Here is a 19,550-nt window from a genome sequence, read left to right on the forward strand (position 1 = left end):
AATTACCAGGACTTAGCTTTAAGGAGTACAATTTCAATGCCTGTGGATAATACAATATTGGTGAAGAGAATAGTAGAAATAAAGAGGACATAAGTTGCTTGATGAAATAGGCAGACAAAAGGCAGTTGGAGTTTAATGCGGATAAGTTTCAGGTAATGTACTTTGGGAGAAACAACATGAAAAGGCATATAATCTAAATGCTACTATTTTGAGGTGATGCATAAAATATTCACAACCCTTTGAAGATAGCAGGACAAGTTGATAAAGTGGTTAAGAAAGCATATGGGAGACTTATTTTGGGCATGGAATACAATGCAAGGAAGTCTTGCCAAACCTTTACCAGTCACTTGTTAGACTTCAGCTGAAGTATTATGTTCTGTTCTCAACACCATACCTTAGGAAGGATCTTGAGACCTTGGAGAGGGTACAGAGAAGGTTGACCTGGATGATGCCAGAGAACTTCAGTTGTGTGGAGAGATTGGAGAAGCTGAGATTGTTCTCCTTAGACCAGACAAAGCTAAGGGGAGACTTAATACAAAAACAACTTATAGAGCACCTTTAACGTGATGAAACATCCCAAGGTGTTTCACAGAGCATTATAAAACAAAGTATGAAATTGAGCCACATAAGGAGATATTAGATAAAAACAAAAAAACTGCGGATGCTGGAAATCCAAAACAAAAACAGAAATCTTGTCGCAGAGAGGAACAGAACTTCTTCAAGGAGGTAGGCATTTCTTGAAGAGCAGTGGCAGTCAATTATACCCCCTGACCTTCCCCTCTCCGATGCTGAACGTTCAGTGCTCAGCAAAGGACTTAGTTTCATACCCTTACGCCCTCACCTCAATGAATTTCGGGCTCGGCATGATACTGAACTCTTCTTCCGCCGTCTTCGTCTCCGGGCTCACTTCTTTGGGCAGGAGTCCTCTCCCAGTTCAACGGATCCTTTTACCCATCTTCAATATTCTCCCTCCACCTGGACCCCTCCCTCTGGATTCTTACCTTCTCTCGATCTTTTCATTGAGAACTGTCGGCGCGACATTAGTCGTCTCAATTTCTCTGCTCCTCTCACCCATTCTAACCTGTCTCTCTCTGAACTTACTGCACTCCATTCTCTCAGGTCCAACCCTGACATTGTCATCAAACCCGCTGACAAGGGTGGTGCTGTTGTTGTCTGGCGCACTGACCTCTACCACGCGGAGGCTGAGCGTCAACTCGCAGACACTTCCTCCTACCTCTCCCTGGACCATGACCCCACCACTGAACATCAAGCCACTGTTTCCAGGACTGTCACTGACCTCATCTCCTCTGGGGATCTCCCTCCCACAGCTTCCAACCTGATAGTTGCCCAACCTCGGACGGCCCGCTTCTATCTCCTACCCAAAATCCACAAACAGAACTGCCCCGGTAGACCGATCGTCTCAGCTTGCTCCTGCCCCACAGAACTCATTTCTCGTTATCTTGACTCCCTTCTCTCTCCCCTTGTCCAGTCCCTTCCCACCTACATCCGTGATTCCTCTGACACCTTACGTCACATCAACAATTTCCAGTTCCCTGGCCCCTACCGCTTCCTCTTCACCATGGACGTCCAATCCCTCTACACCTCCATCCCCCACCAGGATGGTCTGAGGGCCCTTAGCTTCTTCCTCGAACAGAGGCCTGAACAATCCCCATCCACCACTACTCTCCTCCGTCTGGCTGAACTTGTTCTCACGCTGAACAATTTCTCCTTCAACTCCTCTCACTTCCTCCAAATAAAAGGTGTGGCTATGGGTACCCGCATGGGCCCCAGCTATGCCTGTCTCTTTATGGGGTATGTGGAACATTCCTTGTTGCAGTCCTACTCCGGCCCCCTTCCACAACTCTTTCTCCGGTACATCGATGATTATTTCGGTGCTGCTTCATGCTCTCGTCAGGACTTGGAAAAATTTATTAATTTTGCTTCCAATCTCCACCCCTCCATCATTTTCACGTGGTCCATCTCTGACACTTCCCTTCCCTTCCTTGACCTCTCTGTCTCAATCTCTGGTGATAGACTGTCCACCAATATCCATTACAAACCCACCGACACCCACAGCTATCTCGACTACAGCTCCTCACACCCCACTTCCTGTAAGGACTCCATCCCATTCTCTCAGTTCCTTCGCCTCCGTCGCATCTGTTCCGATGATGCTACATTCAAAAACAGTTCCTCTGACATGTCCTCCTTCTTCCTTAACCAAGGTTTTCCACCCACGGTCGTTGACAGGGCCCTCAACCGTGTCCGGCCCATCTCCCGCGCATCCGCCCTCACTCCTTCTCCTCCCTCCCAGAAACATGATAGGGTCCCCCTTGTCCTCACTTATCACCCCACCAGCCTCCGCATTCAAAGGATCATCCTCCGCCATTTCCGCCAACTCCAGCATGATGCCACTACCAAACACATCTTCCCTTCACCCCCCTTATCGGCATTCCGTAGGGATCGCTCCCTCCGGGACACCCTGGTCCACTCCTCCATCACCCCCTACTCCTCAACCCCCTCCTATGGCACAACCCCTTGCCCACGCAAAAGATGCAACACCTGCCCCTTCACTTCCTCTCTCCTCACCGTCCAAGGACCCAAACACTCCTTTCAAGTGAAGCAGCATTTCACTTGCATTTCCCCCAACTTAGTCTACTGCATTCGTTGCTCCCAATGTGGTCTCCTCTACATTGGAGAGACCAAACGTAAACTGGGCGACCGCTTTGCAGAACACCTGCGGTCTGTCCGCAAGAATGACCCAAACCTCCCTGTCGCTTGCCATTTTAACACTCCACCCTGCTCTCTTGCCCACATGTCTGTCCTTGGCTTGCTGCATTGTTCCAGTGAAGCCCAACGCAAACTGGAGGAACAACACCTCATCTTCCAACTAGGGACTTTACAGCCTTCCGGACTGAATATTGAATTCAACAACTTTAGGTCGTGAGTCCCCTCCCCCATCCCCACCCCCTTTCTGTTTCCCCCTTTTTTTTTTCCCAATAAATTATAAAGATTTTCCTTTTCCCACCTATTTCCATTATATAAAATAAAAAAAAAACCCACTAGAGCTATACCTTGAGTGCCCTACCATCCATTCTTAATTAGCACATTCGTTTAGATAATATCACCAACTTTAACTTTAACACCTATGTGTTCTATTGTACTATTGTTGTTGACATCTTTTGATGATCTGCTTCTATCACTGCTTGTTTGTCGCTACAACCACACCAACCCCCTCCACCTCTCTGTCTCTCTATCTCTCCGCCCCCCACACACACACCTTAAACCAGCTTATATTTCAGCTCTTTCCTGGACTCGAACTCAAGTTCTGTCGAAGGGTCATGAGGACTCGAAACGTCAACTCTTTTCTTCTCCGCCGATGCTGCCAGACCTGCTGAGTTTTTCCAGGTAATTCTGTTTTTGTTAAGGAGATATTAGGTCAGATGACCAAAGCTTGGCTGAAGAGGTAGATTTTAAGGAGTATCTTAAAGGAGGAAAGCGAGGTAGGGAGGCAGAGAGATGTAGGGAGGGTATTCCTGATCTTGGGACCTAGGCAACTGAAGGCACGGCCGCCAACGCTGGAACTGGGAATACACAAGAGGCCAGAATTAGAGTAGCGCAGATATCTTGGAGGGTTGTGGTACTAGAGGAGATTAGAGATAGCAAGGGGTGAGGTATTAGAGGGGTTTTGATAGGTGATGAATGAACAAACTGCATTTTGGTATGTCAGTTGGTAAGCAGAGGTCATTGATTTAAAATAATTGACCAAATAACTAGAGAAAAGAGAATGTTTTCTCATCAGTGGTTGTTAAGATCTGAAACACTACATGAAAGGGTGATGGAAGCTGATTGCATAGGAACTTTCAAAAGGCAATTGGACATATTGCTGAAGAGGACTGATTTGTGGGGTTAGCAGAAAAATGCTGGGGTTGTGGGATTAAACTGAAGAACTCTTTCAAATAGCCAGCGCAGGCATGAAAGGTAGAATTGTTTCCTGTGCTGCAAGATGTTATAATTCAATGATATAGACTCCTTGGGACAGGAATTCCTTTGGGCTTTCTCAGCCAAGCCAGTATCTTCAGTTACTACTGCCATTCTGATTTCCAGATTTCCCACATGAAGTCGCAAAGAGGGTACATTTCCGTGGATTCCTGTAAAAGGAATAGTCCTGCTCAAAACATATTTATTACTGAGTACATGCATGAGCTTTAGGATTTAAACATCATGATCGTGAGTTGAGGCCTGAGTTTTGTTTTTCAGGTATGAAAATGGTTCTGCCTATTATCATGAAGATGATCGAGAAGGTCTGTTGAAAGTGTGCAAACTCATCATTCATTCAAACTATGACGACTATGCAACAGAAGGTTTTAACGTTCTGCATAACAAATCCCCTGTCCTCTATATTAGTGCTGCCAGTAGAACAGGTCTGGGTCAGTATATCTGTAACCAGGTAAAATGCATTACTTTTCCTAATACATTGTATACAAATTGCATCACAAATGGGATTAATTGTAAACTATTAGTTTTGGGTCAGTATATAACCAAAGGATCTGATGTAAATGGACATATAACTACACATATGAGGGACCATCGAATCTATTCATTTAATTCATTCTTCACCATCCATTATTTGGAATATATATTTTCATTTCTATGTTATTCTTCAGTTCTGTTTCTGAAAATTCACTAACATTCTGCTCGATTGAATTGACTGCGCAAGTGAAATATTAGAAATGGAGAACAATAGGGGTGCATCAACAGTGCTGACGTGAAGGATATAGGTCTCAGGAAATAGTGACATTAAAAACCTTGTGTCTAAATTATACCAGATTCAAGCATTAAACTATAAAAGGAATTGGCACATTGACAACTTTTATGGACCTTTGCTGGAATTTGTGTGTGCTTTTAAAGAAGCCAAATGATGCATTTATCTGGAATCCAGAATCTTGGTCATTATTTTGTAAATTTTGGCCTGCATTGCATGATACAACTTTTGATAATTCATTCTTGGAATGCGAGAGTTGTCGATTTATTTATGACCATCCATAATTGTCCTGAGAAGGTGGTGGGTGGTGAGCCACCTTTTTACATTTGAATAGCTTGATGGGATGTGTATTAAAATTATATTTAGCAAAAATTTAAATAAATTTTAATTTTTTTGGCTAAATGTTACATGACACCTCATCCCTATTAAATACTGTGTTGCATAAGTTTGAAATTAGTTATTTGCAAAAATTACAGGAAACAATGTTTAATTTTATGCTTATTTTATTTAGTTCAAGGTGTTGCAATAACATTAAATCCCTGTTAATGTAGTTAAGTATTATGGCCATGACAGTATAATTTTAATCTTGCACATATGCTTCAGAGTAGCTATAAGTGGAGACCATTGGAAACTGTATTTCAACATTACAGTAAACTTGTAACGTCTTTGCAACACCAAATTTATTTTTATTTTTAAAAGGAAAATTTATTAGTTTCAGGAAGATACATTATACTGAAACTAAATTGTGTGAATTTTCCTCAATTGTAGCTTGGTCTTCCGATCTCCTGTATGTGCAGTGTGCCTTGTAACACCATGTTTGGATCTCAGCATCAAATGGTAAGTTCTTGATTCATAATATTGGCAGGTGGAGGATGAGTGGGAATTCACACAGTTAGACCTTACAACAAAAGCTTGTTTTGCTGGGTTGTATTTTCAATCCTGCCTTTCAGTTTCAGGAAACCCACTTGTGGTGCCACCTCACCATAATAATATGAATAAATGCTTGTATAACTCCTGCTGCCTACAGATCAGTTACTAATACCAAAGCTCTTTAAAACGCCCTTTCACTAGCATTAATGCTTGCAACCAGTTTGGATTATAATGGTTTGTCGTTTATTGCTTTGGTAGGATGTAGCCCTCCTGGAAAGGCTTATTAAAGATGATATTGAATGTGGAAAACTTCCTCTGTTACTTGTAGCAAACGCAGGTATGTAATAAGGCAGAGAGAAAATATTTTTTTATGCATTGGCACTTCAATGACCCATACTTCCAATAGCCACATTTTTATTTATTCATGTGAATATTTGTTAATTAAGGGATTTGGCATTTAAAAAAAAATCAGATCACAGTCCTGGGGCGGAGTTTTCCAGCCCTTCACGCTAGTGGGACCTTCTGGTCCTGTACATCAATGGCTCACTGGCCCCACTGTGGGGGTGCTGGAAAATTCCTGTAACCTACAGCTTCTTTTCTCTGCCACCAACCATTCCCTTAAATCTCTTTCCCTCTGCCCTCAACCTTCATCTCCATCAAGTGCAGGGAGTTCCTGCATTTCTTTGTCACTAAGATTCAAACTATCCATTATTTGCCTCTCCCCCTACCCTCAATCACCACCACCAACCTAGCCCCGATCCTGCAACTTTTTTCTAGTCTCTCTCCCATCTCCCCTTATACTTCTTCATGATATGATCCACTGACACGGAGTCAACTTCCGCAAGTACACTGATGGCACCCTGTTCTACTTCTATGCTACCTTTCTTGCCCTCTCCACTATCTCACTGTCAAATTGATTAAACAACATCCTATCTTGGATGAGCCACAGTTCCTTCCCAATTAAATATTAGAAAACCGAAGCCTTCATGCAGCTTCATCTGCCTCTGCTGCTGAAACTGTCATCCATTCTTCTGTCATTTCCAGACCCAAGAGTTCCAAATCTCTCCCATCCTTCATGGCTGTACATGTCCATTCATCCAATACTCTGCTTTCCGTATTCTATCCTGCATGGAATGTTGCTCATCCATCACCCGGTCCTCGCTTGTCTACAAAGCCGCTTTAAAGCCTCCTATTTAAAATTTACATCTTCATGTTGAAATCCCTTTTTGACCTTGGCCCTCCCTATTTCTTCAATCTCCTCTACCCCTACAACCCCCTTAAACCTTTAATTTCTCTGACTTGTATGTCTTATGCATCTACTCTCCCATCACCATTGGCAGCCATGCCTCTGGCTATTTAGACCCCCTGCTTTAGAATGGCCTCCCAAAGTCCCTGCAAAACTTCACCTCTCCCCTCCTTCAAGACCCAACTCACAACCCACCTTTTTGATTAATCTTTCAGTAATCCCTCCTAATATTTGCTTCTTTGGCCCACTATCCATTTTTGAGTGATTATATTTCTCCATAGTGTCTTGAGATGGTTTTTAACCATAAGGGTGCTTATGTAAATGCAAGTTGTTGTTGATCTACTGGCATATGGTGACCTACACCATGTGAGTGCTACAGGCAGTATTTATTCACTTCAGGAATCTTATAGGCAGCCTCTGCAGTTCTGATATCAACGGAGTTGCTAAATTTAAAAGCCACAGAGAGTGCCTTTATTTAAATGCAGTTCTCACCAGCACATTAATATGCTTAAACAGTAAGGCATTGTATTGATACTAAAGCCACCACCTCCACTGAGATCAGTGCTGCAGAGACTGTTAATGGGATGGCTGGGGGTGATATTTGACCTATGTTAGTTTGAATGGGTCTCCTAGACATGGAGATTTTTTTTTAAACTTATTTTAGGCACACCGGGCGCAGGACACACAGACAAACTTGCAAGGTTAAAGGAACTCTGCAGTCAGTTCAAGATGTGGTTGCATGTAGAAGGGTAAGAATAAGCATTTTAACCAAGTTCAATGCTAAATTTAATGATTGAATGCAATTCCTTTACTTCAAAATGTTCTTGTCCAATGAAAATGCTATGCTATTTTGTTACATTTCTGTGACAAGTTACTTAAAGGTTTAGTGCAATCAGTGCAAAGAAATGTTTTGGTGAAGGAAGCATTTTAAGATTTCCATTTGTACATATATTTAGCTGACACAATTGATGTGCCCATTAAAAATGAAGAACTTGCATGTAACTAATTTTAACATTGCTCTCCAACAGATAACTCATTGCTTTGGTACTTGTAGTCCATTTCTTGCAAATTTGTGTGCACTCAAAAGTGATCAAAAGTATGGTGGTGGGTGGCCTGTTAGAATTTTGCCTATTCCCGAATTTACATAAAAGGATTAGAGATCAGTGAAAAAATGCCCATATGTAACGGTACTGAGTCATGAAGACCAGGAAAGTTAGAGGTTGATCCCTACCTGTGTTGATCTCAACCGAACTACAAGTATAGAAGCTACAGTGTCTCCAGGTTAGGCAGGGGAAGCATAGACCAATCTGCACAGAGCCAGCAATGTTTTTTATTCCATTAAGTGGCCTCTTCTAGTATACTTCTCTTTTGTCAAGTGTTTTCACTGACCTCTGATGTGTTGCTAAAATTAGATTTGTTTTTCTGTTGCAGCGTTAATTTGGCCACATTGACACTTGGTTATGTTTCTTCATCTGTACTGGTTAGTAACACTTTGGTTTAATGAAGTAGTTTGATCATCTTAGTTACTTATTTTTACTGTTTATATGATCCCTGGAGGCATGTGGAATTTCAGGTAGTTTAAATTTAATATTCATTGAACCAGCATTATAAAACATTCTAAGACAATGTAATGTAAGTAACAAATACAGAATGGAGGGAGATGCCTATGGCCCTTTGTGTATTATGGCTAACTGGTTACTTCAGAAAGCTGAGAGAAGAAACGTTTTTAATTTGGGAATGAATCCTCAATGTTTGACTTTACCACTTTTTGGCTGTCATTAGAATTATTTGATACCATATTAGCATGTGCGTGGTACAGATGTTTAACTCTCTCATGTTTATAGGCTGCAACTAAATGTGACAGCATGACCTTGACTTTAGGACCTTGGTTAGGTCTCCCAGCTGTGCCTGCAGTGACACTATATAGACATGAGGACCCTTCATTGGTAAGTGCTTTATTGCTTCAAGACAAACATGCAAAGAACTAAGAATTTATACATATATATTTTAGCTTCATAAATTTAAGAGATTATATAGCCTGAAATAATTAGTAACTTTACAGTGTTTCAATGTAAATGACTCTCTTTGAACCAAACATTTGACAAAAAAAATCCAGAAAAATATTCAAATCAATGTTATAGGCTCCAAATTTAAAGGAAGATTGTTTAAACTCTGTGTGTTTATCTTCAAAGGTTTTTACTGAGCTCTAGAATCTTTGGTATAATCAACTATTACTTTAGTCTCTAGCTGCGGGACTCACCACAAGTCAGCCAGTTGAGAAACTCCGAGCTTTGCCCCTCTGGCTCTCTCTACAATACTTGGGACATGATGGGATAGTTGACAGAATCAAGTATGCTTCTCAGTTGGTAAGTGTCTGTTTATTGTTTTATCTTTAACTTGGTATTTAACAATCATTAAATAAATCATCAATAATACTCACAGATGCATGATGCCCCAAATTTGGTTATATAAGCACTAATAATTTTCATCAAGACACATGATTCCACCCACAACGTTTTGTCTTTTGGGCAGCATACAGAGAGACCTTAGGCTGCTTAACTTGATTCATGCTTCCAATCAACCAGTGAGGCAGATGTTGATTGTATTCGTGAGAGAAACCTTCAAACGATTCAGCTGCCCCGATTGAAGTTTGGGTATGGCAGCATTTGTAAGAGAAAAAACAGTTTTAAAATATTCAAATAAGCATTGAAGCATGAAAGGGAAAATTAATTTGGAAAAAATGTTTGAGTATTCTCTGACTAGATTTGAATGAGTTAAAGATGTCTCAGTCCCAAAGCTAGGTGTGAATTTTTATATCAGACACTTTTCTGATAGTAGATGTTGCTATTGTTCTCTGTAAGATCATAGATGTCCAAGGCAAGAAATATCACTCCTTCCTACCAACCAACTGTGTTTTGAACTCCACTAAAATCTTTGATTTCATCAGCTTACCTGAGAGGTATTCCAAACATTTATAACCCTTGATTTTTTTTGAAAATCTGCTTTTTCATTTTCTTCTTGTTAATTTAAATTTGTATTTTGTTAAGCAATTTTCTGGGCGCTCCATATTTACTGCTACTACAACAACTTGCATTTACTGTATGTAGCGCCTCTGATGTCAAACAAAATTTCAAGGATTTCACAACCACAGCCAAAGACTGAGATATTAGCTGTTCTGACCAAAAGTTGAGTCAAAGCAGAGGGTTTGAAGGAATTGAAAGGTGTGGAGATGTAGAGGCTGCAGTGAGGTAAGGGATGAGCAATATATGATGGCCCAGCCAGTGACTCCCAAATCCTGTAAATTACTTTTAAGAAAGACAAGGAGGGAAAATGTGCCATGATCATGATCACAAAGGATGTCATTTGGGATTTTGATGACAGTTGTTTTGGATAATGGCGGGGTGAAGGGAAGGGGGATGCAAAAAATATCAGAGTATGGATGAGTTGTTGGGCTGGATAAGGTTACAGAGATAGGGATGGGTTGGGCCACGTGAGGATAAAAAGTTTAAACTTGTGACACAAAGTGGAGCTAGTATCCGAAATGTGCATGTAAATGGACATAAAGGGAATTTGGGTTACATAGGCATGGTGGAATTGAGGAGAAAAAAATGACAATCCCAAACAGAGGAGACAGTATGAAACTGTCCAATGAGACTGTGTTGGAATAAGGTCTACTTGTGGGCACCGTGAAGCCAGAATGGAGTGTCCACAAACCCAAGGGAGTCAATCCAGATAATATGCTATTTAATATTTTATTTACCTCCCTGCAACCTCTGCTTCAGGAATTCATTAAGGCTCCTTAGACAGCACCTTCCAAACCCACAAACACTACCATCTAGAAGTACAAAGGCAGCTGTTAGATGGGAACACCACCACCTGGAAGTTCCCCTCCAAGTCACTCACCATCCTGAGTTGGAAATATGTCACCATTCCTTCACTGTCACTGCATCAAAATCCTGGAACACCCTCTGTAACAGCACTGTGGGTGCACCTACATCACATGGACTGCAGCAGTTCAAGAAGGCAGTTCACTACTACCTTCTCAAGGGCAATTAGGGATGGGCAATAAATGCTGGCCCAGCCAGCGAAGCCCACATCCTGTGAATGAATCAAAAAAACCCTCTCATCTTCCCATTAGTTTAAGTTTATTGAATCTTCTCTTCATACACACTCTCTTGTAGAATAGTTCTTGCTGTTTTTTATTTACTCTGTTTCTTGCATTCCTCGTTTAAAAGATGGTGGCATAAACTGCACAAAGAACCCTTAGGTCTGGTCTGACCAGCGCAGTACGTCACTTCAGCATAACCCTGTAGGTTTACATCCCAGTGTTTTAGTGATCTCCGCAACATTACTTCCCTCCTCATATTAGAAATGATAAGACTCAGCACACTAAAATGGAGCATGTTTTACACTCCCAGTTTGTTGCCAGTCACAAAAATCTGACCAGGATTTGAAACTGTTTGTTTTGTACAGTGAGAGACTATTAAACCATGAAACTACAAGCCTTCTGGCTACTCCTCACTGGGCCAACCAGTTTTGTAAGCTTTTAATTTGTGAACTTTGATTCTCAGTAAACATGATTATAGCAATGAAATGAATCAAGCATCGGGAACAACTTTATTACTGTAATACTAACCATAAAGTATTAAAATAAGCATTTGCATTTGCCCTGTCAGTATACTGGATTTGCCTTGTCACACTTCAGAGAATTGGACAGGAAGCAAGCTGCATATCCATTTGTAGAATAACCTTCCGGATCAATGGTAGTTACTCTCTTTGGCTTCTTTCAAGCTCATGGAGATTCTGGGCTTTGTTTCAGCAAAGCCCAGGCAAGTGTTTTTATTTTTGCTGTCAAATATATCTGACTGCAGCAATGTTGGCCAGTGGGCTCATGCTGTTATGTGCAGCAGGCACAGCAGGGCCCATTTCAGGCATCCTTTTCCAGAATCCGCTTTGATCTACAGGGGTTCAACAGCATGGCCATGAGTTAGATAATTGATCGTTCATGGGGGTGGTGGGGGAAAGGCATCCTGTCCAACAGCAACATTATTACAACACCATGTCTTTAGCCGCAAGGATTCTGTCTCCTTTTTATTCAAGGACTAAAGAGGAATATTATACCATTTTTATTGATAGTCTGGTATAAATTATTCTTAGAAATTGCAACACTAAAATTGGTGAAAGTGATGTGTTGACTCTTGTACCATTTCTACAAAATATAAGAAACCATGAACATAAGTATTTGTATGATTTGTTGATCTGTATATATAATGGGGAAAAGTGATAACTAGAGTGCTCAGGGATTATTGCTGGGCGTCCTATTTGTATTAAAGGCTTGGATTCAAAAGCTCAAAGTAAACCAGTCAAATCATGATCATATTAAACTTAGGAGGGGGAATTGAATGTGAAGAGAATGGCAAAGATGTACAAAATTACTTAGATAAAATATTTAACTAGAAAAGCACTGACAGATGAAATTAAGAAGAGATAAGTGTGAAGTATTGCACATAAGGAAAGTGGACATATTTTGTCGAATCAGCTAATGGTGAAAGTTAGGAGACATCCTGGTGTAATACACTGGATTTAACATAAAAGCAAAAAACTACAGATGCTGGAAATCCGAACAAAAACGAAAATACCTGGAAAAACTCAGCGGGTCTGACAGCATCTGCGGAGAGGAATACAGTTAACGTTTCGAGTCCGTATGACTCTTCACCAGAACTGGGTTTAACATGATGTGGGATAGCAATCAAAGCAAATTCTATGTAACCAAGATAATAATCCAGATTGCAGGATGTCATGCAGAGTCTGAGCATAGTGCTCAGGTGACATCTATTCTGTTTTGGTCAACAAAGCTCAAGTAAAGTTATCAGACCTTGAAAGTGGTGCAGAAAAGAACCACTAAGCAATCTATAGTATTGTAAAACAGTTATGAGGAAGAAAGTAGAAAAACCTGGGGTTTTAAAATGATATGACCAAGGTAGAATTCAGAAAGGTATGTAAGATAGTAGATGGTATAGAAAGAACACTGCTTTGTGTTTAATAGTTGAGATTGGACATAAGGACACACTCAAAACTAACAAAAGGCAAATTCAGGGCTGATATTAGGATGTTCCGCTTCATTCGCACACACCCAGACGGTGATGAACAGAGAGGGGCAGGGGACTGTAAGTAAAAACGCCAGAAACATTTAAGAAACCATTAAATGCCATGATGGAAATACCTGTAGGTTCTTTCTGGATAGGTGCACTGAGATGTGCCAAACATCTGTCTTATAATTATCAATCTTGCGACAACAATTTTGCCGTGTACTTGTGGTATTCCTTTCCATTTCAATCATCTTTCTTGGGTACATTATATGATACCTCAGCATTCCCAGATGACTCTTCATCAGGGAAAAAACATTTTTAATTCATTCGTGGCCACATGAATGTTGTGTGATGACGACTTGATGTGAATCTTCATGGATATTGGATGCCATTAAGATTGGATTCAGTATGATTCACATACTCCAATCATTTGTCAGTGCTCAGGATCATCTTCTTTCATAAAGAATGACATTTAGATGAGGCTCCAGAGGGAATATCATTACCCCAGATGCAAGGAATAAAATGGGGTGGGGGGGTGGGTATTTGGAGAAGGAAAAAAAAGTTGTAACAGTTGTTTCATTTCATTTATATTTTAGAGCCAGAGATTGCTGGAAAACTTAAGAAAACTAAGTTCTATTAGAACTTCGGTAAGTATTTTACTTGTATCTTTATGGCATTTGGCGATTTGAGTAGAATAAACACCACATGGTTATTACTTAAGTCATGTAATGCAACATTAGAATACAAACTTTCAGAAGAACATTGCAAGAGGAATTTTGATATTCACAATTTTAGTTATTAATTATACTTGATTTGGTTAATTGGGATTTGTATCAGTTGTTAAAGGTGTTATATTTAATTTTAAAACAACTTGCTGGATGTAGTCCAGAAATGACCATATTAGTTTTAAGAAAGCTACAAACTTCTTAAGACGTTTCTTATCAACCTTGCGCCCCTTTGAAAATGAGTATGTTGGATATTATTCATCCATCTCTTTTTGAGTGTGTGTAAGCTTCAAAGATGATAAATGTACATTTTTGTGTGTGTGTTTGAATTTAAATATTTTCATTGTGCATCTTAATTCTTCCAAATGTGATAGATAAATAACCATCAGATACCTCTGAATTCTCTAAAGGTCAGCTACAGCAACATCCTTTTAAAATTATAAAATACCCTCTAAGAAATTAGAAGCATAATCAGACAAACAAAGAGCTATTAGGAAGAGTAACTAAAAGCTTGAATCAAAGGGGAAGGTGTTAAAGAGGGTTTTTAAAAAAAATAGAGGTGGAGAGGTTTAGGGAGGGAATTCCAGAGCTTAGGATCTGGATGGCACAGCTGCCAATATTGGGGTGAAAGGTATGGGGAATGAGCAAGGGTTCAGAGTAGAGGCGCACAAAGTTCTGAGGGTTTTCAGGCTAGTGAAGGCTACAGGGGTAGGAGGGGCAAGGCCATGAAGGGATATGAACATGAGGATGAATACTTTATATTGGAGGTGTTAGGCAACTAACTGGAAACCAGAGTAGGTCAGCAAGAACTGGGCTGATGGGTTAGCAGACCTGTTTACACAAAGGCTTGGATGAATTGAAGTTTATGGATGGGAGGATGGCATTGAGTGCATCGGAATAGTCAAATTTGGAGGTGTCAAAGATCTGAATGAGAATTTCTGCAGCAAATAGGGTGAAGCACGAGACTTCCTGAGATTGGTGATATTGCAGATGTGGAAATAGAACGTCATTGTGAGAGAGATGATATGCTGTCAGAGGTTAACTAGGATGCCAAGGTTGCAAACTTGAAGACAGTGACCGAGAAGGGTAATTGAATTGGCACAAGAGTATGAGGTTTGTGGAAGGGGCTGAAGGCAGATAATTGTGCTGGAAACCACTGTTACATCTATAAATGCTGCCTTTCACTGCTGGCTGTTAAATGTATTCCTTGTCCAAATATTTCTCTTTAATTATCAGGTTAGAACTTCCTTTCATGAATGTCATCTCAGGCCACTGAAGTGACCAGTGAAATTTGAGTGTTCCTGCAGAAGAGATGGGGGGAAACTATCAGAGTGCATATCCTCAACATGCTCCTATAATATTAATAGCTGTGACAGAGCAGCATTAACAGAGGACTGGGCCCTGATGTATGCCCAGCTTTTGTGTCTGGTTTGGGGAAGAGAATAACTTTTGCTTTTGGAAATAAATGTCACCTTTGAACATACAGTATATTGTTGGTTTTAGTTAAAACACAATTATATATTTCAAAGCTTGTTCTGATTATTCTGCAGCTGATGAGCAATTTTTAAATCAACTTTTATTGATGAACTATTTTCTAATTGATAATGTTTAATATTTTTATAATAAGACTGGTCTCACTGAATCATTTCAGGAGGTAATCACCAAACCTAAGGAACTGACATTCACTGGAAAGTCTGTAGGAAATATCTTGGGGAATATTCTTTTGGCAATTGTAGGTGGAGTAAAGTGATGCCTGCTAAACTGTTTATTGCTAACATGCATCCAATTCTTTTGAAACATTAATTATATGTAGCTACCAGATATAGAAGTTACATGATCCATTTAACATCCAATTTTCTAACTTAAATAAGCTCTTTGTTTAACTTAGTGTGGTTATATCCATCAGAATATTACCAGTTTATTATAGTTAAATAGCCTAATATTGAATAATTGCAACTACAGTAATATGTAGATGGCAAGAGGGCTGTTCAACGTGGAATGTGTTGCCTTGCATTGGTGAGAATTACATGCATGTATAACAAAATAGTTAGCTGCTAGTTGGGAAAAAATGAGAAAAATCCCCAGCTTCACTTGTATATATTTTGGAACAGTATTGGAAAACAGGGCAGATCAGTAGGTTTGACACTGGCCTGTCACCTCGGTTCAAACCCAGCCAGACTGATTAGATGAAAATATTCTTTGTACGTGATGAGTTTGAACATCTCAATCCAAAACCATGTGAGTGTGGGCCTAATTCAGGATTAACTGACAATCTCACTCAAAAGGCCACAGCATGAACTGCTTTGGGAAATGGAAAGAAATGTCACACTGGTGCTGTGAAGGTTGCATTTCTGAAGTTCAGGCTGAGGAATGTTGGGCAAAGTAGATGGAGTTTCATTTCTGTGCTATATCTGACCTCGGAGTGCTCATTCGCAAATACTAACATTCCTCAACTTGATAAATGCAAAAACTTGTGGAAAAAGCTACAAGTGTATTTTAAGGTTTTCTGGGACTGTTTTTCATTCTTTGTTCTTATCACATTGAAATAATTTTTATATCAGTTTTTGACCATCTGTCTGTTCAGGCCTTGCAACAAATTTCAGCCTGTATGTCCATGTGGAATATTGGGTACTTTTGATTAATCACGCAGGAAAAATATGTCTCGTACTATTGTACTTGCCACTTGATACCAAATTCTTTCAAGCTCAGTGTTGCACTAATTTTTATTACCCTTTTACCTATGACATACCACTGCAATGCATTCAAAATGTCCTCTGGGGCCTGTAATAAATCTTTGCTGTTTTACTTATTTAGGATTTCTTTAATGACTGATTGTGGTGCTGCAGCCTTGTCTTTTCTCAATTTTCCAATGTGTAACTACAGGCAGAATTTTACGGCCTCGCCCTTCCAGTGGGATCTTCTGGTCCCGCCAAAGTCAGTGGAGTTTTGAAGGGCTCACTGCATTTTCCGGCCCTGCCCCCACCACAATGGGGCCTTAAAATTCCGCCCTACGTAAAGTTTATGTTGGAACTGAACAGGTGCCCTTTACATGCACCAAAAAGAATTTATTACAATGCCAGTAATTTTTTGCAGTAATTCCTAAACAGCCTTCTAACCAGTGCTACAAAATTATATGCTTACATGAGTGGCTCCATAAGCGGTGTTGTTTGTCTTTGCACCGAGCACAGAATATATTTTGTAACTTTGTTAGAGAATTGTTTGGACTGTAAATGGACCATGTGCAAATTCTCCCCTGTGGCTGTTCTTCTGTTAACTAACAATTCTTGGCTCTGAATGCTCATTTCTTGTCCTTTGTCAATCAAACCAAACTATGGATTACTGCATGTGCATGATGTAATGTGCATGTAATAGGATCTTCATTTTATTTGCTCTATTAGTAAAAGGAATTGACTTTGCCAAAGATGAAGGACATTTTAATTGTTGCATGGCAATGAAAGGCCTTTGACATATCAAGAAACATTATGCATTCCATTAAAGCAATTTGTAGTTGTTTACACTTATCTAAAGTGATAGTACAGACAAAGAAGTCCCAAATGCAATTAAAATCTGTAATAACCCTTTGCCTTCATAGGACTACAATTTCAAAAATTTAAACACTCTTGAGAAATGCTGTGTAATTTCCCCATCTGGTCAAAAATGCTGAGATTGCGCAAAAAATTAAATTTTCAACTATGCTGTTGTTTTCAGTGATTTGTACTCTGCACTTTTAGACTGTTTGGATTTTAAAAATTTCTATATGCAAGCTAAAATATTATCAAACTTAATAGAAGTTTTATCCAATGGCAAAGTGTTAAATAATCTGTCTGTGGAGTGATAAAAAATGTATGACAGTGGATCCAAATTTCGATACAATTAAGAGGGTTAGAGAAGTTTTGCAGTCAGCTATGTGTAACTTAAAAAAGATAATCCATAGAATTAGGTGGTTTTCTTGGTACTTGCAAACTTCTACATTGGCTGCTATTGCATAAATTTTTGTTCTATTTAATTTTTAATCCTGTTTTATTCAAAACTGATTTTAAGTAGATGTAGTTAAGTTAGAATTGACCAAATTGTGGAGTACTTCACTGTACAAAGATGATAAAATGCGCCACAAGATCTTACACCATGAATGTGATGCCTCTTATATTACAATAATATATTTTTGCCACATTTTGATTGTTGCCCGTTCCTTTAAATCCAGACAGTGCGCACATGTAATTTAAAAACCACCTGCTATTCCGAATCCTGTCCCAAGCCATTCCTGAAACAATACAGTATTAAAGTTTCATCAGTTCCTATCTAGTGAAAGGAATGATTCAAACGAAAACAATATGATTTGATTCAATTTGCATAAGACTAACCATTGCTTTTAAAATTCAAATGATGGGGGTATTCAAAATCCAGGGGATCCTGGTAATTCTTCTCCAGAGTATTAAAAGAGCTGTTTTGCTCAAATCAAAGACAACATTTGAAAATCAGTGAGAAATGATCAGATTTAAATTCCTGAAAGAGAGAAAAATTACATTATATTTTTAAAAAAATGATTAATTACACTCCCACAATGGCAAGAAATTCTAGAAAAAGCACTCATTACAAGGATTAGCTTGGGTGTAACAATTGCAAACTTGGTGGATGGTGTAAACAAATAGGTATATCTGGTGACTGTGTAAGTACTTGTGCATATTTTGTAGAATAAATTTGCATGATATTTTAAACATAAAAACATTAAACAGTGATGTTCAGCCACTTTTAAATGTTGGAAGGTGGTCTTGTGGAGGCATAGGAAAAGTACAAGAGGTAAAAGCAATTACCAGACAAGATTTGTTGTTCATTTCCTTGCCTGGATGAGTACAGCTCCAACAACACTCGAGAAACTTGACACAATCCAGGACAAAACAGCCCGCTTGATTAGCACCCCATCCACAAACATTCACTCCCTCCACCACCGACGCACAGTAGCAGCAGTGTGTACCATCTACAAGATGCACTGCAGTAACTCACCAAGCTTTCTCAGGCAGCACCTTCCAATAGCCATGACCATTACCACCTAGAAGGACAAGGGCAGCAGACTCATGGGAACACCACCCCCTGGAAGCTCCTCTCCAAGCCACATACCATCCTGACTTGGAACTATATCACCATTCTTTCACTGTCACTGGGTCAAAATCCTGGAACTCCCTCCCTAACAGCACTGTGGGTGTACCTACACCACATGGACTGCAGTGGTTCAAGAAGGCAGCTCACCACCACCTTCTCAAGGGCAGTTAGGGATGGGCAATAAATGCTGGCCTAGCCAGCAATGCCCACATCCCATGAATGAATATAACAAAATTCCTGGGCATATGACCGAAAGCTTCACTAAATTCTGAGGTAGGGGGGCTTGGGACCCCCTATATGAGAGCTAAAATAATATAGTATTAGATTCGAAAGGACCCAAAAGCAGAACAAAAAAGCACTAATAGATTTTCATTCTTGATCTTACATGCTTTTGTTTGATTTGACAAACTTAATATACTTCAGAACCATCAGAAGTTCCTACTATAGCTCACAATATGAAAACTACATTTCAGTGTATCATTGCCTGTGTATTTTGCAAATCAATGTAGGCAAAAAATAAGAATGCACCTGACAAAAAGGCAATATTTTGTAATGTATAACTGATTTAACAATAACAGCTTACATTTATATTTATATTTCAGCACTTTTTAACATAAAGGGAATGGTTTTAAGACGGGACCCCAACATCAGAGTCGCAAACCTGCACTGCACGGGAAGCACTCGCTCAGCAGTGATTTGCCCCAAATTGGCTAATTAGTGGTCAGAGGGCAAGACTGCCACTCAGTTAAAGGTGGGTGGGC

General features: G+C 39.8%; 2 protein-coding genes across 5 annotated transcripts in view; one reads left to right on the forward strand and one right to left on the reverse strand.

Moving 5' to 3' along the window:
• Positions 1–19,550, forward strand: part of pdxdc1 (pyridoxal-dependent decarboxylase domain containing 1) — a 70,539-nt gene that overhangs the window by 31,480 nt on the left and 19,509 nt on the right. For 2 of the 4 annotated variants that reach the window (XM_041206026.1, XM_041206027.1), the window contains exons 6-14: positions 4,258–4,447; positions 5,531–5,599; positions 5,891–5,969; positions 7,543–7,627; positions 8,310–8,358; positions 8,723–8,824; positions 9,119–9,244; positions 13,564–13,614; positions 15,344–15,424. In XM_041206026.1, the coding sequence (XP_041061960.1) occupies positions 4,258–4,447; positions 5,531–5,599; positions 5,891–5,969; positions 7,543–7,627; positions 8,310–8,358; positions 8,723–8,824; positions 9,119–9,244; positions 13,564–13,614; positions 15,344–15,424 (832 nt within the window). The remainder of the gene's footprint in view (positions 1–4,257; positions 4,448–5,530; positions 5,600–5,890; positions 5,970–7,542; positions 7,628–8,309; positions 8,359–8,722; positions 8,825–9,118; positions 9,245–13,563; positions 13,615–15,343; positions 15,425–19,550) is intronic. The other 2 variants (XM_041206029.1, XM_041206030.1) reach the window with 1 other exon arrangement.
• Positions 18,173–19,550, reverse strand: part of ntan1 (N-terminal asparagine amidase) — a 41,351-nt gene continuing 39,973 nt past the window's right edge. Inside the window, exon 11 of the mRNA XM_041206033.1 lies at positions 18,173–18,195. Within this exon, the coding sequence (XP_041061967.1) occupies positions 18,188–18,195 (8 nt within the window). The 3' untranslated portion in view covers positions 18,173–18,187. The remainder of the gene's footprint in view (positions 18,196–19,550) is intronic.

The sequence above is a fragment of the Carcharodon carcharias genome, chromosome 15 (assembly GCF_017639515.1).
Source record: "Carcharodon carcharias isolate sCarCar2 chromosome 15, sCarCar2.pri, whole genome shotgun sequence".
Classification (NCBI taxonomy): Eukaryota; Metazoa; Chordata; class Chondrichthyes; order Lamniformes; family Lamnidae; genus Carcharodon; species Carcharodon carcharias.